Source organism: Panthera leo, chromosome C2, assembly GCF_018350215.1.
Source record: "Panthera leo isolate Ple1 chromosome C2, P.leo_Ple1_pat1.1, whole genome shotgun sequence".
In the NCBI taxonomy this organism is placed as follows: Eukaryota; Metazoa; Chordata; class Mammalia; order Carnivora; family Felidae; genus Panthera; species Panthera leo.
In genome coordinates this window covers 47,878,755-47,902,577 of record NC_056687.1, presented here as the reverse complement: position 1 = coordinate 47,902,577, position 23,823 = coordinate 47,878,755, and the positions used below count along the sequence as shown (strand labels likewise).

The 23,823-nt window shown below is 42.7% G+C and overlaps 1 protein-coding gene across 2 annotated transcripts; it reads right to left on the bottom strand.

The window, feature by feature from the left end:
• Window positions 1–1,031: 1,031 nt before the first annotated feature.
• Window positions 1,032–21,919, bottom strand: NIT2 (nitrilase family member 2). Of its 2 annotated transcripts, none has more exons than XM_042955995.1 (10): window positions 21,259–21,919; window positions 17,846–17,964; window positions 16,235–16,355; window positions 15,090–15,178; window positions 8,876–8,969; window positions 8,285–8,359; window positions 7,138–7,216; window positions 5,302–5,400; window positions 3,103–3,158; window positions 1,032–2,557 (listed from the first exon to the last, which is right to left on the bottom strand). In XM_042955995.1, exons 1-10 carry the CDS (start codon window positions 21,284–21,286, stop codon window positions 2,523–2,525), a joined length of 795 nt encoding a protein of 264 aa, XP_042811929.1. In that variant the 5' UTR covers window positions 21,287–21,919; the 3' UTR covers window positions 1,032–2,522. The 2 variants fall into 2 exon arrangements, with proteins under 2 accessions (XP_042811929.1, XP_042811927.1); XM_042955993.1 differs by having other exon boundaries at window positions 1,032–2,754; window positions 21,259–21,917.
• Between the last annotated feature and the right edge of the window lie 1,904 nt (window positions 21,920–23,823).

Below are 23,823 nucleotides of genomic sequence, written 5' to 3'. Positions count from 1 at the left end.
GCAGTACAGAAACCTGCTTGATATTCTCTCTCCCCTCTCTCTGCCCTTCCCCCATTTGTGCTGTCTCACAAAATAAACTTAAAAAAAATGGATCATAGGCCCAAATGTAAGAGCTAAAAGTATAAAACTTTCAAAAGAAAACATAGGAAGTTAGTGACATCTAGTTTGGCAATTTCTTAAATACAACATTTTTTAAAAATAATTTATTGTCAAGTTAGCTAACATACAGTGTAAACAGTGTGCTCGTGGTTTCAGGGGTAGATTCCTGTGATTCATCGCTTACATACAACACCCAGTGCTCATCCCAACAAGTGCCCTCCTCAATGCCCATCCATCAATTTACGCCTCTCCCCCCCCTCCCCCCGCCATCAATCTTCAGTTTGGTCTCTGTATTTAAGCATCTCTTATGGTTTGCTTCCCTCCCTCTCTGTTTGTAACTATTTTTTCCTCTTCCCTTCCCCCATGGCCTTCTGTTTTCTCAACATAAAAAAGACAAACTGCAAAAGAAGAAAAAGCAATTAACTAGCCTTCACTGGTAATTAAAAACTTTTGCTCTGTAAACAATACTTTTTAAAAAAATGAAGACTTTTTTTTTTCTCAGACTTGGAGAATATATTTGTAAAACATGGTATGCGACAGATGGTTTTTAACTAGAGTATATAAAGAACTGTTACTGATCAATACAAGGATAAATAACTGAACCAAAACAAGGGGAAAAGATATGAAGGGACACCTCACTGAAAAGGATACAGGAAAAGCAAAGGAAAAGATGATCAACACTATTAATCATCAGGAGAATACAAAGTAAAACCACAATGAAATCACATCACATGCACATTAAAAGAGCTAAAATCAAATTATCACACCAAATATTGGTGAGGACGCGGAGCAACCCGGACACTGACAGACGGATGGCAAGAAATAAAATGGCACAGTCACTTTGGAAAATAGTTTGGCAGTGAAATACACATAGGCCCCTGCCATTCCACTCCTAGATATTTACTCAAGAAAAATGAACAATTTGTGCAAAATGTTTTCTAGCAGCTTTATTTCTAATAGCCAAAAACTAAAAAGTCGAATGTCTATCAACAGGTGAACAGATAAATACAGTGGACTACCATTCAGCAATAAAAAAGAAATGAGTGATACACACAGGAATTAGTCCCCCAGTAATTACGATGAGTGAAAGAAGATGTAAAAAAGTATACATATGGCATGATTCCACTTTTGGGTTATTATAGAAAATTCAAACTAATCTACAGTGACAAAGCTGATCAGTGATCGCCTGGGGAGAAGAAGAGTGGCTGAAGGGATTATATAACAGCTTAAGAAAACACCAGGGGAGAGTTCATTATCTTGATGAGAGCGCTTTCATGGATGTATACATGTGTCAAATTTTACCAAATTGTAGACTTAATTTTAAAACGTCATTTGCCTTTTTCACTCCTGTACTCCTCTGGGTATACAATGCCGGTTTCCAAGGGTTAAATGACACATGATGATATCATCACTCTTATAGCTAATAGAATGTGTGCTTGTGTATTATTTTAAGGTTTTGTTTTATTTTCCAGGATGATAAATATCTCTACATATGTAAACAGTGGTGTGCGAGAGCAGGATTACACCAGCTCACAAGTGCCCACTGTGCATCTATTTCCAACTCTGTGTTTAGAGGGGTCATGTTGATAGTCTGTACTTGGCCACAGTGAAAGTATTTATACCAAGGAAATTGGCAAATGCTACTGCCAACTACTGCAAAATCAGGGCCTTTTTTTTTTTTTTTTTTGGACAGCTGGTTGTTAAATGTTTATTAGCCCACCACCAACTGTAACATACACAAAAACAAAGTTCATTGGAATCGTTAATTTTTAATTGTGCAAAAGGATTCTGAAAACCACTAGGCTAAAACCACTAGCTTGCCTTCATCAAGCTAGAAAGTGTTACTAGGGAGAAAAGCAAAAAGACAAAGATATTTTCAGACACTCACCCCATCAGGAAAATCTTTTCAGAGACTCATACTTTAGTTGCCTTGACCAAATGCCACTGCTGCCATTCTTCCATAGGACTCCCTGTTGATACTGCCTTTTCTCTAAGACCAGGAGGGTCTGGGGTTGATTCATTGGCTCCTTCTTGAATTTGAAGAGCCCCAAGGCTGCCGGGAAGGGATGGGGCTGCCATCTCCTCTAGCAAACACCAAGGGTAAATAACCTTGCTTTCCATAGCTACTCACAGACTAAAAATATAAACTTCAACGTCCTACTCAAAAGAGAGTGGCACCAGACCAAATTTTCTACGTAATGGATTCCAACCCCAGCAGTGAGATAAGCGGTATGTGACATAAATCTATTGGTACCAGGTGAAGCAACCACCAGGATACCAAGATCTGATACTTTCACCAACTGCTATGAAGCAACTTAGTATGGGAGTTATAGCCATCTCCTTTTCCTTCTGCTCGCAAGGCCAGCCTGAGCCCTTTTTAACTATCTAATATGGTGTGAAAAATATCATGTGCTGATGCTCCATCATCTCAATAGAGAGTTCCCAAGAAAGGAAAAGTCTGAAATTAGAAAAAAAAAAAAATCTCCTTAAAGAATTCAACAGGGAGTTGATTACATTGCAGAAACATCATCCTGTTTTTCATGACATGTTAGAAGCATAAACCTTAGGGCTTTTTCGCCTCCACTGCATAAAGGTCTGATCGCTTCTGGCTAAAAATGGGGATTTGCTGGCGTATTTCAGCCAACCTCTTCAGGTCTGCAAAAACAGGAAAGTGTACTATTAATAGGATGTAACTCCTCACTAACCAATGAGAATTTCTTCCCCAAACAGTATAAAAACCACCAGAGTCTCGGCAAGTAACTCAGGAATATAGAGGCCTTGTCCAAAGGCACCGGCTGACCTGGCGGTCCCGCTGGAGTTATTTCAAACCAAACCAAGAAAACTCAACCGGAGTTATAGCCCCCAGGGTTTGGCCGGAGAACCAAGGATAAACGAGAAGGTGGCACAAGGGAGCCCCTCCAAGTGACAGGAGCTTCACAGCTAGGAATCACCTCAGACCAATGGGGATGCCAGAGACCTCAACCGTGCCACAGCAGATCTTACCTATGTCTGAATACACGATGGTCTCTTCAGTGCCAGCCTTGGCAAGGACATCTCCCCTGAAAGAGATTTGTTAGGGAGTAGGTCACTAATGTTTGTGGGTATCAGGATCCCTATTCTTGTCCCACCTCGAAGGCCTCAGGGGAAGGAATCTGAGATTAAAGACAAGAAAGGAGGGGCATAAATTCCTGTTCCACCATTTAAGTAGCCATTTGGCCTTGTGCCAAGTCACCTGCACTCTCCATTTCCTAGTCTATAAAGTGGAAATCAGAGCTCTGTGAGGACTTAGATTACGGAGTATGTTCTGTAAACTGCCAACTGCTAGGAAGTGGTAGTTCCTCCATGATTATAAACCTCTGAAAACAGAGCTACCTGTAAGCAGCGGGAAGCTCTGTCCTGTCCCTTCATGAGTGCAGATCAGAAAGACCCCTTTCGGGAGGGTGGTCTGGCTCTGCTCCTTCCATGTTTTCCAAGGCAGGGGATGGTAAGGTTGGGTCTGAGCACAGCCCTGCACTGCCTGGATCTCCAGTCTTGTGCCTGTGGTCCCTGGGTCCCTATGTTATTGGGTTTCAGTTTTTGAAGGAAAGGTTTCAGCCTGGGGTCTGGATAGAAGTGGTGTGTAAAGCACACCCCAATAGGAGAGGAGCCTCACACTTAGAAACAGGAACACTCCTTCCCAAATCTGGGGAAAGGCTGATGTGGAAAAGATTCCAGTGCTGAGTCTCTTGGCCCAAAGCAGGGCTTCAAAAACATCTAGTGAAATGAAATTTCTCCAAAGCACAAAATAAAGTAATCTGACCTAACAAACAATCTGATACAGTAATTGGTTCCATTTCCCAGATGGCCACAAACAAATTTTTGGCACAAATGAGCTACAAACATCATCATTAATGCCACTTAACTGAATTCATTTTTATTCTTTTCTATTTCTTCCCCATTTGCTCTGGCATTCAAAGATCTCCCTCTCTGGGTTAACCCCAGGCAGCCATTCCTGATGTCAATATAAGACCGAGGGCCCCAAGTCCTACAGATAGAATTCTGAAAAGAATAAAGTACAACTACTTTGTGTCAGAAGCAGCCAGCCTGATCAGCAATGAAGTTCATCAGGAGAACCCTAGCAGGGAAGCAGAGCTGCCCAGAAGGCCAGGAAGCCTGTCACTAACAAATGAACAGAGGAACTTGAACCAAGTTTAAGAAAATGTTCAAGACAACTTAATCCTTCCAGTCTGCCAGTGCCTTCCAAACCTAATATGCAGGAGGCTCCCTGGAATCTCTCACTGGTCTTATCTTCCAAGGCCTTCCCCTATCACATTCTTTCATCTTTGGGGCCTAGAAGGTCAGAAGAGAGAATTTCAGACACACCCCAGTGATATATAACCCTTCTCGGCCTTGTTACTGGCATATTTATCCTGAAATTATGTAAATACACAGCAGTATGTGTGTAATCATACAGATGTGTGAGTGGTATGGAATAAATCCGAGTTCTAAAGTCAGAAGTCCTGAATCTAAACACCAGTTCTGGCTATTTTATCCCACGAACTTCAATTCTACCATCTATAAACTGAGCTTAACATAGGAAAAGTCTCATTCACATGGAGGCCATGTGTGTGAAAGTGCTGTGGAAACCATTCAAGTACAGACCATGAGTTACGTACAGTAACATACAACTGGGTGTGCAGGTGGGAGAACTCCCATGCTGGCTTCTCTAAGACAATGCTTTACACTCTCACAGAGGACAAGGTCACAGTTTTGCTTAAATGAACCCATCCTCCCCCATCCTCTAATCATTATGCAGGGAGCAAAATCCTCACCCTATAACCCATTTCTGCTCTACAACTAATCACCTAGCTTAAATTTTAACCAAAAGCCAACAATCTGAGAGCCTCTTTTACTAAAATCACCCACCCATGACTGCTGCCGTGCTTCCCCCATGTGATCAAAGTCTGACTGATAACAAAAGCTACTGAGAAGCTCAGAAGAGGGCTAAGGTCAAATGCTCAATCAAGAAAGACAGCAGGCCCCGATTCTTTCTCACGTGGTTTCCAAGTGCAAGTGTCTCTCGCAGACGAAGTGGAGACCGAGGAGGCATGTGAGGATGGAGGGCTGGGAAGGGGCAGGGCTGGTGGGGAATCAGACAACCCACCCCCCCAGTGCAATCTCTCCCAAGCTCCTGGAGAGCCTTTCCCTGCTTAGCCAACTCACCAAGGACTCACAACAGTGCTGTGTCCCCAGGCAACATAGGAGGCCTGATCATCCCGGGCAGGAGATGCCGTGGCCACATATACCTGATTATCAACAGCCCTGTTGTCAACAGACAGAAAAGAGGTAATTCATATATTATAGATTGGCAACATTTTTCTATCCCAAGGGTACAGATCCTTCTTTTAAAAACTGGGACGGAGTGGGGGGTGCCTGGGTGGCTCAGTTCATTAAGCATCGGACTTCGGCTCAGGTCATGCTCTCACAGTTTCTGAGTTTGAGCCCCGTGTTGGACTCTGTACTGACAGCTCACAGCCTGGAGGCTGCTTCAGATTCTGTGTCTCCCTATCTGCCCCTCCCCTGCTCACGCACGCATGCTCTCTTTCTCTCTCTCTCTGAAAAATAAACATTAAAAAAAGTCTTTAAAATAAAATAAAATAAAATAAAATAAAATAAAATAAAATAAAATAAAATAAAATAAAATAAAAACTGGGACAGGATAGGCTGGCTCAGACATGGAAGGGAACAAACGAAGCCATGAAACCCTCTCTTCTAAAAGTATACTTAATGCATAAGCCACTTCTCAACTGGGAGTGATTTTGCCCAGTAGGGCCATTTGCCAATGTCTGAAGACACTGACTCTGACTTTTTGACTTTCATGATGGGGGTTGCTATTGGCACCCGGAGGGTAGAGGTCAGGGATGCTACTAAACATCCTACAGTGCACAGAACAGCCCCTATAACAAAGAATGAGCTAGTCTAAAATGTTAATACTGCCACAGTTGAGATCCTGGCCTGAGCCAACCTTTTACCATATAAACGAGCAGATCCTCTCTGGTTAATCAAGTCAAGGTGGCCAGAGAGACTGGACTGGACTTGCTGGGGCCAAACACTTTGCAGGGCTGTGTGGCATCTCCATGCCTCCAGTGGCCACAGCCCCATCATCTCAAATTAGGTAAGAATTTCAGGTGGCAGCCTGGGTACATCAAGCCACCTCACCTGGGAGCATCCTGGGCTCAACCAACAGGTCCATGCCAGGCCATTCCGATATCTCCCAAGCTTTTCCTGCTCCCTACAAGACTGCATTAATTAATATTCATGGTATCAGACACCCCTACCCCATCTTCCACCAAGCAACCAACCAAACACCTCTGCTTCCTCCTCCAATAAAAATTGCCAACCTCTTTAGAAGTGAGAATAGTGGCCATATCTGGGCAAAGGAGAGGGTAGACGGAAGGAGCAAAGGGGAGCATTCTAGAGATCCGGAAGTGTTCTATATTGACCACGGCCAGAGGTGCATACACATGTAAAAACTTCCCAACCTACAGACTTAAAATCAGTGTACTTTCCTCTAAGTATAGGATACCTCAACTAACAGAACTGTAACGGAGAGAGCCAGTGTCTCTGACCAATATTTCATGGTTTTCAGCACACTTTACACAGACACACAAGTCACACTCCTTTCCCCTTCCATATTACATCCACCTCAGCCATCTACCCTTCACCACTCACTCCTCAGCCTCAGGGACCCAGGTAACAGCTACTGGGACATGCCAAAGACACTATGCAATGCCTGGGATTCGCAGAATAGAAAAACAGTGTCTCGGCAGGGTATTCTAGGACTAGCAGAATGAGGTAAGGGCTGGGGTAGGAGAAGCATCGCGATCCAAGCAACATAGTCAACGGGGTGATTCATCCTTTCCCACTGCATCTGGATGTCAGGGCACCTGAGTCAGGGGCAGCATCCTGTATCAGGAAGGTTGGTTCTTCCCCCAGACTGGAAATCTCTGCAACAAGGCAACACTGACACTTGAAGGTGTGCCTGAGATGCTTTCTTACCGGCCTCGTTGAAGCAACTCCCAGTGGGCTGGTCCAGTGGTCAAATTAAAAGCTCCAGGATATACCAACAGCTGGCAGCCTTGAGACAGAACGGCCAGAGAAGAATGGGTGCAGGTTGACACCACCCCACACTCAGTCCCCATTTTGGTCCTTACCCAGTGGGGAACAAACTCAAACTCTCCCAAACCTAAAAAAAAAGATGTCCGCCAAGGTAGGATTCCTTTGGGGACACACACACGCTGCACATAGACATAGAAGAACAGTGCTATTGATGACCGAAACCACTGTATGTGACTTCACAGATTTCTGTCAGCACCATATGGCCAGCTCTGCGTGGCCAAGGACCACATTTTGTAATGCTTTTCAAATGAAATGAGGGGCAGAGTAGGTGCTCTAACACTTACTGACAGAAGTCAACAGAAACCGCCAACACAGAGCCTGTGCACCCCCCACCTGTTTTGCTGACCAGGCAGTCACAACGCCTGCACCCATTCCACTTGAAGTGACAGTCAAGTCCAAATCAGAGTAGCTTGGACAGTCTAGTGGGATGCTCCTATTTGTTGACTACCACACAAAGAGCTTTCTAAGCTCTCCTTCCTTAATCTCCACCCCATGCCTATGAAAAAATGGAGATCCATGCTGCTGTAAAGATTAAATAATTTACTCAAAGTATCATGTCCATTAAGGGAAAGAGCTGGAACCAGAACCCAGATCTTGTGACTTGGCTCCGTGCTCTTCCAGGACAGCAAGGACACTTGTTCTCTGGACCAGAATGTCACTGACTACATTTCTACTGTGCCCAACCTGCAGGACCACTGAGTGTGAAATCATGACAGGCACTATAGACCACATCCTCACTTCTAGCGGGCTCCAAGCTACTCTTTCCAAATACAGTAGCAAGAAGGGTTCGAGGGGCAGAGAAGATTTAGGAGCATGGCTCCTGCTTAGCTCCACGGTGTGCTGAAATGCAACCTCCAAACAGCTGTGCTGTCCACGTGCAGCAACGTCTGAGCAGCCGGGATGAGGGTGGACAGAGTAAGGCTTCTCCTCCGGTTTTTCTGACCAAGGGCTCCCTCCCTCTACCCACGAAGACCAGGCCGGAACCAAAGCTGGAAGCACCTCCACAGCACAACCTCGGTGATCTCACCTCTCTGCGCATAGATTTGTGCGAGCTCTGCGAAGCGGATGTCATAGCAAATGCCCAGGCCCACTCTGCAGTAAGCTGTTTTTCAAACAGAAAATGCACAAATGAAAAGTTAACCTCTTTTGCAACATGGCGTGGCAGGGTAAAGCCTCCATTTGAGATCACCAAACAATGAAGGTAATACATTACCCAGGGCCCATGGATGGAGAAAATGTACAAGCTTATGCCTGCTTGGATTTTCCCTCACGAAGACATCATTTATGTCAGCAGATTAGAAATAAGAAGTTCATTCTAATTGAATGCTTATTTCTATGTGGGAAGTATTCAATCACAGCCTGACAGATAAACTCTGGAAGTGATCATACGAATAGTCTGTGACCAAATGGCAGAGCAAAATCATGACAAACCCGTAGTTCTCCATTCAGCCCACTATTTCTAGATCTCTGGCCATTCTATACCCTTCTCATTTCTGGTCTTATAGTCAGGGTATGTAAAGAAGTCGGGGAGGAACATAAGAGAAAAAAGAAAAGAAAAGAAAAGAACGCCTGGCCCTCGTCTACTGAGACTGCTGAAACAGGTGAACTTAGTACTTACGAGTATCAAATGTGGAGAAACTATCACCGGGACTCAACGTTTCAGATTCGTGAAATGTAATTTTCCCCGGAACGTCAATATCAAACAGATGGAGCTGCATCACAAGTAATGGATTTGGTTACCTCTTTTCCAGCAGGGTTCACGGCAGCAATTTACAAACGTCCTTCCATGCCCAGAAATAGGGATGCTCTAAGATCAACTATACGAATAGTAACCCCAACCTGCCCACAACCCAACCCACAAGCTGACATCTTATCAAAATCAGCTCTAATATACAAAACTGGAAAAAATCCACAAAGCAGTAGTTTTATGACACTTCTTTCCTATGTAGTACGCAAGGTGATATCTAGGTTTCTTACGGAAGGCAGCTAATGTGTTACTTTCTTATTCAGTATAAATGCTTACTGAAGTCTTCATCACAGAATCATAATCAAACTGACACATTGGCAGGAGAGGTGGAGAGTGGGTAATTAAAAATCGGTACAATTTTCCCAACTAAATGCAGCAATATATAAAAAGTGCAACACATCATCTGAAATTGGATTTATTCAAGGAAAGCACGTGTTAACATGAGGAAATCAATGTAATTTACTACAAATAGCTAACAAAATAAAGGAGAAAAGTCATATGAACATCTTAAGAGGTACATAATGAGCATTTGGCAAACTTCTAAATCCATTCATATTTTCAAAACAGAAGAAAAAAACTCTTCTGGGAAGGGTATTCCCTTACTCTGACATAGCATCTGCAAAAGTAAAAAAGGAAGGAACATCATACTTAACAGTGAAACATTAAAAGCCTTTTCATACTGAGATCAGGAACAAGACAAGGACTCCTCCTATTCAGAGGATCTCAGAGATCCTAACCCAAGCAACAAGGCAACAGAAAGGAATAAAAACCATGAGGATGAGAAAGATAAAATTAACTCTGTAATTATTCTCAGATGATATAACAATGTACCTACAAACTCCAAAAGAAATCTACAGCTGAATTATTGAAATTAAGGAGTTTAGCAAGGTTACAACATACAAGGTCAGTACTTTTAAAATTAGTTGTACTTCTATATACTAGCAAGAAACAGAAAATGAAAGGGCATCAAAAACCACCAATTAAGAATAAATCTAGCAAATGATATACAAGACTGTACCCAAAGCACTATAAAAACAATTCAAGAGAGGGGTGCCTGGGTGGCTCAGTCGGTTAAGCCTCCGACTTCAGCTCAGGTCACGATCTCACAGTCTGTGAGTTCGAGCCCCGCATCGGGCTCTGTGCTGACAGCTCAGAGCCTGGATCCTGCTTCAGATTCTGTGTCTCCCTCTCTCTCTGCCTCTCCCCTGCTCATGCTCTGTCCCTCTCTGTCTCAAAAGTAAATAAAAACATTTAAAAAAATTTTTTTAAAAATTAAAAAAAAAACATTTCAAGAGAAATTTTTAAAAGCTTGAATGAACGGTGGGATATACACATTCATGGACTGGAAAACTCAATACTAAAAATATGCACTTCAAACAGTGAGGTTACTAGCACAAAAAGCTAGTTGTTTAGCCCCAAAGCTAACAACTTTAGATAGAACAGAGCAGCTGAGGGGTGCCTGGGTGGCTCAGTCGGTTAAACACTGGACTTCATCTCAGATCATGATCTTGTGGTGAGCCCCACGTTGGGCTCTGTGCTGACAGCTCAGAGCCTGGAACCTGTTTGGATTTGGATTTTGTGTCTCCTTCTCTCTCTGCCCCTCCCTCACTCATGCATGCACACGTGCTCTCTCTCAAAAGTAAATAAACATTAAAAAAAAAAAAAAAAAAAAAAAAAGAATGGAGAACCTGAAGTTACTGCCTACCTCACAAAGGAAAAAGAGTATGGTGTTTGAGTACAATGAAGTTAACTACTTACTAAAACAAAACAATTCAACCCTTTTCAGAGTAATGTAATAGAAGCTGGAATCTCAACAACATAGAATCTAATATGCAATCCAAAATTACTAGACACACAAATAAGAAAATGTTACCTAACTTTAAAGAAAACGTAATAATCAATGAAGCAGACCCCAGCCTGAGTCAGATGTGATAATTACCAAAAAGGAGCTATTAAACTAGGCTCAAGGGTATAAGGAGAAATATGCTCTTAATGAATAGACAAATAGGATATAATTAGTAGAGAAATAAAAGTTTATCTGAAATTTTAAAAGATTTCACTGGGATGGCACACAGGAGACTAGGGATTACAGAAGAAAGACTCTGAGAACTTGAAGACAGATGAATGGAAACTGTCCAAGCTGAAGAAGATAGAGGAAAAAGGTTGGAAAAACAAAAAACTGGAGTCTTGGAAACCTGGTTTGGTAGAACAGTATCAAAATTGAAGTCCAATAAGAGAATGGAACAGAAAGGCATTTAACAAAATAATGCCCCAACAGGACGAAAGAGTTAAATTTACAGATTAAAGAAGCACAAAGCAGGGCTCTGGGTGGCTCAGTCAGGCGTCTGACTTCAGGCTCAGGTCATGATCTCACAGTTTATGAGTTCGAGCCCTACATTGGGCTCTGTGCTGACAGCTCAGAGCCTGGAGCCTGCTTCAGATTCTGTGTCTCCCTCTCTCTCTGCCCCTCACCTGCTCACACTATCTCTCTCTCTCTCAAAAATAAGTTTAAAAAATTTTTTTAAAAATAATAAATAAGCACAAAGCAAGAGAAATAAAAAGAAAACTATATCTACATAGGCACATCAGAGTCAAAACACTGAGAACTAAAGATTATGGAAAACATTTTGAAGGCAGACAGAAAAAAACCACGAATTACATACAGAACAACAATACAAATCACCACCGAATTCTTATCAGAAAAATGCTTAAAAAGAGGCTAGGAAATACATGAAAAACATTGCTCAAATTGCTAGGAGAGAAAAGAAAACTGTCAACCCAGAATTCTATTCCACCAAAAATATCTTTCAAGAATGAAGACAAAATAAAGATATATTCATAAACCAAAACTAAGAGCATTCCTACCTACCAGATCCTCACTACAAAAATTCTAAAGGAGGTCTTTCTGTTTGAAGGCAGATACCAGACAGAACTAGGATCTTTAGAAAGAAAAATACAAAGAAGCTAAATATTTCAGCAAACAAAATAATTTTATCTAAATTTCTTTACATACAAATGATTACTTAAAAACTTAGTGTTTTGTGGGATTTATTATGCAATACGTATGACAACTATAACAGAAAGAGGGGAGAAGGAAGGAAATTGATCTATATAATTGTGAAGTTCTTAAATTTCATATGAAATAGTAGGATATTAATTCTAAGTAGACTATGAAAAGATAGGGTGTGTATGGTAATCCTTAGGACAACAACTTAAAAAAAAAGCAACGAGGTATAACTAAAAGCCAATAGTTAAATTAAAATGGAATTCTAAAAAATACTCAACTAAACCAAAAGAATGCTGGAAAGAGGAACAAAGAAAAAAAACACTAAAATGTCTAATGCCTAAATCAAACCATATCAAAAATTAAATATAAGTGAAGTCAGTGCTCCAGCTAAGAGGCAGAAATTGTCAAAATGAATAAAACAACAAGACCCAACTGTATGCTAGCTACAAGAGAATCATTTTAATTATAAAGATACACTGGACTTCAAGCTGTATTACAAAGCTGTAATCATCAAGACAGTATGGTACTGGCACAAAATCAGACACTCAGATCAATGGAACAGAAGAGAGAACCAAGAAATGGACCCACAAACGTATGGCCAACTAATCTTTGACAAAAGCAGGAAAGAATATCCAATGGAATCAAGACAGCTCTTCAGCAAGTGGTGCTGGGAAAACTGGACAGCGACATGCAGAAAAATGAACCTGGACCACTTTCTTACACCATACACAAATATAAACTCAAAACAGATGAAAGACCTAAATGTAAGACAGGAAGCCATCAAAATCCTCAAGGAGAAAGCACACAAAAACCTCTTTGACCTTGGCCACAGCAACTTCTTACTCAACATGTCTCCAGAGGCAAGGGAAACAAAAGCAAAAATGAACTATTGGGACTTCATCAAAATACAAAGGAAACACACAGCAAAGGAAACAATTAGCAAAACTAAAAGGCAACTGACAGAATGGGAGAAGATATTTGCAAAGGACATATCAGATAAAGGGTTAGTATCCAAAATCTATAAAGAACTTATCAAAATTAACACCCAAAAAACAAAGAATCCAGTGAAGAAATGGGCAAAAGACACGAATAGACACTTCTCAAAAGACAACATCCAGATGGCCAACCGACACATGAAAAAATGCTCAACATCACTCATCATCAGAGAAATACAAATCAAAACCACAATGAGATACCACCTCACACCTGTCAAAATGGCTAACATTAACAACTCAGGCAACAACAGATGTTGGCAAGGATGCGGAGAAAAAGGACCTCTTTGGCACTGCTGGTGGGAATGCAAACTGGTGCAGCCACTCTGGAAAACAGTATGGAGGTTCCTCAAAACATTAAAAATAGAACTACCCTATGACCCAGCAATTGCTCTACTAGGTATTTATCCAAGGGATACGGGTGTGCTGTTTCGAAGGGACACATGCACCCCAACGTTTATAGCAGAACTATCAACAATAGCCAAAGTATGGAAAGAGCCCAAATGTCCATCGACTGATGAATGGATAAAGTAGAAGTGGTGTGTGTATATATATACAATGGAGTATTATTCGGCAATCAAAAAGAATGAAATCTTGTCATTTGCAACTACGTGGATGGAATTAAAGGGTATTATGCTAAGCGAAATTAGTCGGAGAAAGACAAGTATCATATGACTTTACTCATATGATGACTTTTAAGATACAAAACAAATGAACATAAGGGAAGGGAAGCAAAAATAATATAAAAACAGGGAGGGGGACAAAACATAAGAGACTCAAATATGGAGAACAGAGGGTTACTGAAAGGGTTGCAGGAGGGGGGATGGGCTAAATGGGCAAGAGGCATTAAGGAATCTACCCCTGAAATCACTGTTGCACTATATGCTAACTAATTTGGATGTAAATTTAAAAAATAAATTAAATACACCTGCTAAAATAAATAAATAAATAAATAAAATACAAAGATACATTCAGGTTGAAAGTAAGGAATTAGAAAAAAAATGTACCATACAACAGTAAGTATAAGATTAGAATGACCATGGCAATATCAGAGATAAACTTCAAGACAAAGATTATTGTGAGAAAGAAAGGGATTTCACAACAATAAAAGGATCAATACCCAAAGTATTTAACAATCTTCAATGTATTTGCATTTACCAAATGTCAACTGTTCCCAAAGTGATCTCTATTTTCAATGCAATTCTTTTTTTTTTATCATTCTAAGTATTCGCTTTATTTATTTATTTTTAATTTAAATCCAAGTTAGTTAACATTTAGTGTAATTACGATTTCAGGAATAGAATTTAGTGATTCATCACTTACATATAATACCCAGTGCTCACCCCAACAAGTGCCCTCCTTAATGACCATCACCCATTTAGCCATCCCCCACCAACCTCCCCTCCAGCAACCCTTAGTTTGTTCTCTGTATTTAAGAGTCTCTTATGGTTTGTCTTCCTCTCTGTTTTTATCTTATTTTCGCTTCCCTTCTCTTATGTTCATCTGTTTTGTATCTTAAATTCCACATACAAGTGAAGTCATATGTTTGTTTTTCTCTGACTTATTTTGCTTAGCATCATATACCCTAGTTCCATCCACATTGTTGCAAATGGCAAGATTTCATTCTTTTTGATCACTGAGTAATATTACATTGTATGTATGTGTGTATACATATGTATATATATATACATGTGTATATATATATATGTGTGTGTATATATATATACACACATATATATATAGTTACAGATATAGATATAAATATATTGATATATACACATATACCACATCTTCTTTACCCATTCATTAGTCGATAGACATTCGGGCTCTTTCCATACTTTGGCTATTGTCAATAGTGCACTATAAACACTGGGCAATTCTAATCAAAATTCCTACAGATTTTTCCTTTGCTGAAACTGACAGGCTAAGTCTAAAATTTATATCAAAATGCCAACAGCCAAGATTCGACAAGTTGACTATACCAACTAGTCAAACGCCCCACATGTGTAAAATTTGATGAGAGGAACTAGGGGATTTCACAGCAAATTCTCAAGAGGTAATGAGGCTTGCCACATTCCCTACTTACCTTTCTGTACTTTATCAGTAAAGTTCCATCAGGCCCAAACACAGCACAGGTGTTATAGAATTTCCCAGCATCCTCTTCAGGAACAGAACCTTTCATTGAGAAGAGAAACACAGGAGCAAAGAAAATATTCTGAATAAAGCACTCTTGTATGATAACAGGACAAACACTTGACAAACTGTCACTTGGGTCCAACAATAAAGCATACTATCTTCTAAGGGTTATTTAATTATGTTCTTTTTTGTCTTCTTTAATATGATGTTTCAGAGACAAACTCCAGAGTAGAGACGAAATGTAATTAAGTCAGATGCCAAAGACAGGTTCAAAAATAACCAAACTGGTTCTGAATTCTGCTTTGATCTTGAGCTACAAGATCTGTTAATCTATAACACTAGAGAAACACAGAGAATTCACTGTTGCTCAACTTCCAATAACCACGTCCTGCAAAGTAACTGTATCCCCATTAGGCCTCCTGATGGGAATGGAAGCCAATCCTGCCATCACTGAATGTAGTTCCCGCATTTCTTTTTTATTGCTTGTCTTTTCTTCACCTCTCATCTGTTTCTAATTCCAACATGTCATAACAGAGAATAATTTTGTTTGCTAGATCTATTGAACAGCTTTACTGTACTGATTTTTATTTAAGCAAATACATTTTAAAAATTTATTTTGAAACCACATTTATTTCAAAACCATACTTATAAAGCTACCTTGATATATGTGGCCTCTTTATGAGAAAACAAAATTTCCTAACATTGTATTAGTATAATGAAAGACACTCCAATACAGTGTTTTCTTTCCACATTTCCACCTGCCCTGTATTCCCATTCCTTCTCCAGGGAAAAGTCATCATTATCAGTTTGGTGCGTCTTTATACAATACTTACTATGTGCTACATATACAAACACATACAAAAATATATAACCTTTTGTGGCAGGGATTAATCTGAGAGTGCCTGTTCATATCATACGGAACGTGCTTCTTCCACATAACTGTGTCTTGAACATTCTTCCACATTATTACGTAAGATCCGCCTCATTCTTTCAATGTCTGACTTACGTGCTTTGTATTTCATTGTTTAAATGAAACAAAAATTATTTGGATGTTTCTCATGTTTAGGTCATTATACCTTGAGGGTAGGAAGTTACCTCCAATGAGATATATGCTGCACTCCTTTGCTACTTCAGAAAGCTTCTGTGTAGATTCACCAGGAATTTTCTCAGCATATTGGGGAAAATATTTCGTGCCATATGGACAATTAAAGCATTCCTAGAATAATGTTGGCAGAGAAAAGGGGGGGGGGGGAAACCGTGAAAATAGCCCACCCATTTTAAACTTAAACTCAGAAGACACAGCTGCCTCCCTTAGCCCTGCTCTCAAAAGGGTAAAACACAGCCGATAAGAAAAACACTGGCATCCTAGGGCTAAAGAGCCTGTGGCCTCGAGCCGAACTCGACAGCTGGCTCAGGTTGGGCCAGAGGACACAAGTCATGTGTGCTCTCTCAGATCCCTGTCACCCCAGCTAATCCGCCTCTCCCTCGGTGTCCGCAGAACTCTGAGTTCCCACCCTGGGCACCTGAGCCCCATGACAACTGGGTTTAATCATAGGACTTCGGGTGTTAGAATGAATCCATTGGCTCAAAACTATATTATTAACTACGTAAAGCAATAAAGCCTGTGTTTGAAAAAATACAGAAATCTCTCATTTTCCAGGATATGCTATCTGCCGCAGCTCTGTGAGAAAAGAAAAGCAAAAACTAGACTTTGATTCTAATTCATCATTCACTGAGACTGTGCACCAGGCACTGTGCTAGCAAACTCAAACCTAAGGATCATCAGCTTACACAACACACGTTAGAGAGGACACATGCAGAATTAGGTGCTTTCATTCTCGCTCCTGGCAACTTAAAGCAACAAGTGACCGTGATCAGGCTACAGGCGAGTCCCATAACTGTGGCCATAAGGAAGACTGGATTCACATTAAGATCTCAAGCTCCCTTGTTAAAGATTCTGACTCACTGGCCACATCTGTGATGGACTGGAGCCTAAAACATAAGGTGGCCCTGAAAATTCTCTAGTCAATCTAAGCAGGGTTTACAAAGGGCCACCTCCTCCCCACAGCGCAAAAGGGAAAGTGGAAGAGGGGGCTGCCTGGAATAGTTCAACCACTGATCCCAGTAGTCCTTTGACCCAAAATGCAGTATAGGCGTGTCTTAGCATGAGCAGAACCCAGCTCTGAGCCAACACTACACCTGCTGACAAGCAAATGTGGTGCAACCTTTACCTGGTTCTGTTCTAAAAGCAATCACCTAGAAATACATGCAGAGCCCTACTGGCTTACTACAGGCTACCATATTTAGGAAGATACTGCAGGCTTCCTAAATGTCTCTAGTAATTTCCAGTTTTCAACCATTTGCTAAAAATGTTGGAGCCTTAGCACTACAATCAGTTATGTGTGCCATAGTCCTGGAAAGACTTACTTATACAAGGAAAGAAGGTAAGTATCCAAGGCACTGAGTATTCTATCTTTAAGTAAGCCACACAACTTACCAGGATTCTGAACATGATAGATGATCCCAAAGAGCTGTAAACACGCTGGCACATCCTATCACAAAGACCCTTAAACATGGAACAATCCTGGGGACCCACAAGACCCTGCTGGACCCCAGGACACAAGAAGACAACGAGAGGTAGCAGCCAGTATGCTACTGGATCAGAAGTTCCCAGAGGGCAGCGGCCACCTCCGCCTCCATACTTACTGGCAGAGAAACTATTTTGGCTCCTTGTGTTGCTGCCTCCCGCACGAGGCCACAAGCTCGAGTGAGGTTATCTGATTTGACGGAAGAAACCTGAAGCTGGATGAGGGCCAAGCGGAAAGCTGAGGACGAAGATACAAGAAAACAGCTGTCAGAAGACCTGACTCCTGGATCAAAGCAACTCTCAACCAGAGACAGATTCTGCACCCCCTCCCCAAGACATCTGACAACGTCACCACCGTTGGGGTGCCAGTAGCTTCTGGTGCGTAGGCGTCAGGGACATTGCTAAACACGCCACAGTACACAACAGTCCTTCACAACAAAGAATTATCCAACCCACAAGGTGAATGATGTGGAGGCTGAGAAACCTGGGGATAGAGCAACATCTCTGGGCGAGGCCCCACGCCAGCACAAGAGCCTCAAGCAAAGCAGGCAGGGCCAGCTTCTTACATACTACTGACAACACGGCTTGAAGGAAGAATGAACTTGAAGATGGAACTGTCCCTCACAATTTGTTCTTGGGACTCAAGCTACCCCTGTTCCAGATACAGAGTGCATCTCAGTGCAGGTGAAATCCCTTGGAAACTACCCAGTGACCTGGGGCAGCCAGCCCAATGGAAGGGGAGTTGCCTGCCTCCACCTCCCCACCACCAGCTGGGGCAGGGCGCAAAGGTCCAGCGGCTGGAGGGAGGGAAGCCTGGCGGCTAAGGAGCTGCACATGTGCTTAGTCATTGGGCAGGGCCCCCGGCCACCTGTGAGGTTTTGCACTGGCGCCATGAATATTCCTGTGCCCCCAAAGAGCACAATATTAAGTGGCAAATAACACCACGAGAGGTTGCAAGGGAGACTGTTAGAAAAAGCTAACAGTGCTTTTTCCTGTTACTCGAGTAAGAGGCTCCATATTTTTATCAGGGACTGAGTCCCACAGAGCCAACAAGATTTGCCATCAGCCAAGAAGGTCAGGGGTTCTTCCAGGCTTATTCCTTCTTTGAGCTAATAACCACACCCTATATGTGCTTTTCCTATATTCTCTAGAGTTCTCTTGTAACTCTTATAGTCATCACCCACTGGTTAATAATTTTTTATATACAATTTCCCGTGTTCAAGTGACTGGTGTGGTTTCTACGTCCTGCCTGGACCCTGATTGATGCATAGTTTTTGCTCCTGGTCTGACGGGAGGCTACATTAAAGGATCAAAAGCACGTGGCAACCTATGAAGCTCTGCAAAACTTCAGGAATCTTCAGTAAAGGCCTTCCCTAGCTTCCCTCCCCCACCGCTGCTCTAGAAAAAACTAAGCTCTAGAACCTGAAAACCATTAGAGTTCTCCCTCTGGGTATCTGCTGTACTGGTGCAAATGTCCCCAGAAGAGGCAACACCGACAGACCCCGACCTCTGATGGCCTGTTTGGCCCACTGTGAACCCTAAAAGTAGGAAAACTCAGATGCTCCATTCCTTGGTGTATCTTAAAAACAGTGAGAAGAGCTAAATGTAACCCTGAATGTAGCTTGTTGAATAGTTTCAGAATCTGAATGAATACAAAGGAATCTAAAACAAGAAACGAAAGCTGGGATAACTTTGGAGCAAATTTTAGCTGTCACCAGAACATCACACAGACCTACTAAAAGTCTCCACGGTAACTCAGGAGCTGGGCTTTGTCTCTGCTCTGGAGGGATTAAAAGATGAATACACCATGGCTATGCTGAGAGTTTCCTCTCTCCCTCATCCTATCCAGAAAGTCCTGATCCAAGCTTGGGACTGTCTGACATTCTGCAGATTACCCACTCCATACAGGGGCTGAGACACGGAAAGGCTACCATCGGGAAGTTTCTTGATGTGGAAAACAATACTAGTCAATTCATCTCCTCAGCTGTAAAGTGAAAATTACAATGACTTTTAAGGTTCCTGGCTGCCCTAATATTCATCATCATCTAACAATGAAAGACTTACCAAAGGGGGTTAAAAAAAAAAAAAAAAGGATAAAACATAGTAAAGTGAAGGGACCAATGTGGGAAAAGCATACGGAATGTGCCAGGCCCTCTATACATGCAAACATCTGTGAAGCGTCATTAACACTATTTGGTAGATGAGGAAATTGCAGGGGGGAGGGAAGCTGCACAAAATCAGTGAACAAAGTCAGTGAGACAATCCAAGCCAAAATCTGGAACTGTAAAGCAGGACAGTAACCACATTTGTTTGTTTCTGGGTGGGCCGGGGAGAGGTCATGTAACTTGAAAACACTCCTCAAGGAAATCAGACACCATCCTCAACACCATCACGAGCCACATCTCTCAAGCCCACCAGCCTCAGTCTCGTCCTGGCTCTTCAGAGACAGCAGGCACATCCAGAGGCAGGTGTGTAAAAGGACTTCCATACCCCGATCCTAACATTCAGTCAGCCACTGACTTGCTCCGAGCACTGGCAGGTTAAAATGAAAACCAGAGCACTTGCACAAACCTTAGCATCTAGTGGGGGCCTCGCAAGACCTCAGGAGGGGCAGTTGATGTCCAGGAAACTGAGGTTCAGCAAGATTAAATGACCTGTTGCCACGGACTGAGGCAAAACTATATTAATCCAGGTCTCCAGACTAGGGGTCCAGGACACTCCAAAACCTCATGTAAAAGGATCGGGCAAAGACCTGGGGACAAAGAAAGATGGCTGGAAACGCCCCCTGGGGCTGATCCAGGATAAACTTGTGTAACATGTAATACCTAACCCGAAAGCTCAATGTCCAGGTGCAGAAACAGCTCGTCCAGTTTTTTCTGTTTGGGAAGAGAGCATTCTCCACTGGGTGTGACGGGCGGTGCAACATGGGGCAAGTTAATCAGGCCTCTTACCATACAGCCCAAATCAGAGAAAAACGATGCTTCATTTTCACATGACGGGGTTCAAAACACAAATAATTAGGATACATGCTTTTGCAAAACTCAAGTTAAAAAATCAATCTAAGGTGAATACAGTGAACGCGACACCCCTGGATAGTCTCGCTTTCTCATGCAAAACCTAACAGCCTCCAAGAATCCCACAAGGCAGAGGTTCCCACACTCGAGTAAGTCTCCTAATTACTGAAGGTGCAGTCTTCCGGTCGGGACGGGGAGAAGGGGGCGCGGAACTTGTGTGCACCCGTCTCCCTCCTCTTCCGGCGCAGGTGAATTTGCAGCCGGCGGTGCCGAAACGCAGCTAGAGGCACGGGACTCAGGAGGAGCCCTCCAGGGAGCAAGACGCGGGCCCTTCCGGTCGCGAGGCCTGGCGCTCCCGAAAGCCTGGACTCCCCGGGAGTGCGCCGGGCCGCGCTCCGCCACCCGAGACCTCAACCCCGCGGGCGCCGGGTCAGGAAAGGCCCGGGACGCGGCGGGGACACAAGCGGAGGCGAGGGGCTGAGCCGGCGATCCCTCCCCCGGGCCGCCGCGCTACTTACTGGCCATGGCTCTCTCGAGCAGCACCATGGGCGGCGCGGCCTGACCCGGTTCCCTGCGCGGAGAGCGGCGGCCCGGCGAGAGGCGGCGCAGAGCCGCACGCAGGACTTGGTGCGGCCGAGGCTCCGCCTCCGGACCGCCTCCCGGTCCCGCGGCTCTAGGGAGAGCGTGTGGTCTTTCCCGCGCTCCAACACCTGTTTAGGTGTCCGCTGTTGGCGCTACCAAGGAGCAAACCATGGACCAAGGAGAACCAACGAATAACAACACCACGCTCCAGTAAAAGGAATGCCTCGCAAGGCAAAGGGGTACATTGGAGTGGTGTTTAACAATTGGCCAGCGAAAGGATTGAACCTCTTGCTGGTTAGAGCACCTCTAGCCGGCAATAATACCGTATATGCTGATTGCCTTGGGCTCCTTGAACAAGTCGCTCTGACTACTGGGGATGGAATGGGATGGAATGACCTACGATGGTTTAGTCACGCAAGACATCAGTGGGATCTGACCAGAAAGCTGCTAGGTCATGGGGGAGAGGAAAAGAGCGACAAACATTGTATCCTCAAAAATTCAGACCTCTTACATACTGAAATATGCTAATATTGTGTGAGGACTTTTGCATTTGTATTTTTTAGGATTGTTTGTGTGTGTGTGTCTCATGTCTTTGTGCTTTTTGTTGTCAGGTTTGGGGATCAAAAATCACAAAACTAATAAAATCTTGCCTTTTTTTTTTTTTTTTTTTTTTTTTTTTTAATGCTCTGTCCTGGTTTTTAAAAGGATACTCTAGAAGAGCCTGAGTAGCTCAGTCGGTTGAATTTCCCACTCTTGATTTAGGCTTGGGTCATGATCTCACAGTTTATGAGATCGGCCTGCGGGCAGCCTGCTTGGGATTCTCTCTCCCTCTGCCCTTCTTCCCTGTTTTCTCTGTCTCTCAAAAATAAATAAAAGGATACCCTTAAAACATTTTTGGAATAATTAGGGATATTTATGAACTGGATATTTGATGCTTTAATGAATTGTGTGATGATGACATTGTCATTATGCCAGACAATATCTTTACTCTGAGAAGTATTTGCTGAAGTATTTAAGGGTGAAATGTCAGAAAATTTGACTTGAATGTAAAAAGAAAATATGTGCTTATACAGAGACAAAGCAAAGGTGGCAAATTTAACAGGAGAAAATATAGCTGTTCATGTACTACTTTAAGACGTTTTTAAAAGTTTTTAAAACTTTCTTAAGCTGGGAGGAAATACATAGCAATTACACGTTCTATTTTTTTGAAGATTCAACAATCTGGACCTGGCTTTGTAGCAGGAAGATAATAATCTGTTAATTTCTGCTATGTTTAATTAGCCCGCTGAGATTCCTGCGTCAATACTGGCCACTTACAACCTGTCAAAAAAAAGGTCACCCATTTCATTTAGATTTGCAAGTTCACTGGCATAAAGTTGTATGTAACAGTGGTACCAAACATGGCTGGGCATGTTATTGGAACATCGAAGCGGAGACACCCAGTAGGCAGTTGGTCCTAAGCCTCAAACTCCCATATGCAGGCTGGAGGCTGATTTAGGAGTCATCAGCAATTTAAACTAAGACAAAACTCTGAATATGGGTGACAAGTTGCAAGTGGACTATGAAAGGCACAGGTATAAGAGGGGCCTGTGAAACCTGATAAGGGGCCACCTGAGAGGTAGGAAAACCAGGAGAGAAAGGGCCTTCAAGACCAAGAGTCTGTGGGCACTGTCTTCCCTACGTCGCATGCACGGAAGCCAGTGACTTGGATTCTAGGGAGGGAATGGTAAGAAACAATACAAACTGTTCTTGAACTTTCCTTTAGAACTTTATGGGCATAATGGAACCGTTAGTCACGGTTCCAGTTCTGGCTCTGACACTGATGTGATGTTAATACCTAAGGCAAATCATCTCATTCCCAGGACCTTTTCATCATCTGTAACACAAGAGGATTCAGAGGCAGAAGGTGAGAGGCTGGATGACCGAGTTTGCACAGTCCTCCTGTCACTTCACTCCGACTCTTCAACCACACAGCTCTGTCTTCACGTTTCCATATTCTCTTTTATCTGCCACTTGAAAAGTAGCCAAAGAATTAAACGACTACACTAAATGAATCTCCAGAGCCCAGATCAAAAGCTGGAAGTGCCAACCAAGTCTCACAGTTTTAATAACCATTGCCAGGCTGGTACTGATCAGATTTCTACTTTTACTCCAGAGGATCTATTCCAGCATCTCCAGCTGCCCGAAAGCCATCTGTTTACACGTCTTGACATCAATTTAAACTCAACCATCTGAAACTAATTTTATCTCTAAAAGAGCTTCTCCCAGGGACACCTGGGTGGATCAGTCGGTTAGGCCTCTGACTTCGGCTCAGGTCATGATCTCAGAATCTGTGACTTCGAGCCCCACGTCGGGCTCTGTGCTGACAGCTCGGAGCCTGGAGCCTGCCTCGGATTCTGTGTCTCCCTCTCTCTCTGCTCCTCCCCCACTCATGCTGTCTCTGTCTCTCACAAATAAAATTAGAAAAAAATAAAAAAAATAAAAGAACTTCTCCCAGCTTT

What these genes read in the sequence shown, in the direction of transcription:
- NIT2 (XM_042955993.1), bottom strand. Translation starts at nt 21,286, where the DNA reads ATGGTGCTGCTCGAGAGAGCCATGGCCA. An exon ending in CCAAAATAGTTTCTCTGCCA is followed by an intron (nt 16,356 to 17,845) that starts GTAAGTATGGAG and finishes ACATTATTCTAG; the next exon opens with GAATGCTTTAATTGTCCATA. An exon ending in TTTCTCCACATTTGATACTC is followed by an intron (nt 8,360 to 8,875) that starts GTAAGTACTAAG and finishes TTTGAAAAACAG; the next exon opens with CTTACTGCAGAGTGGGCCTG.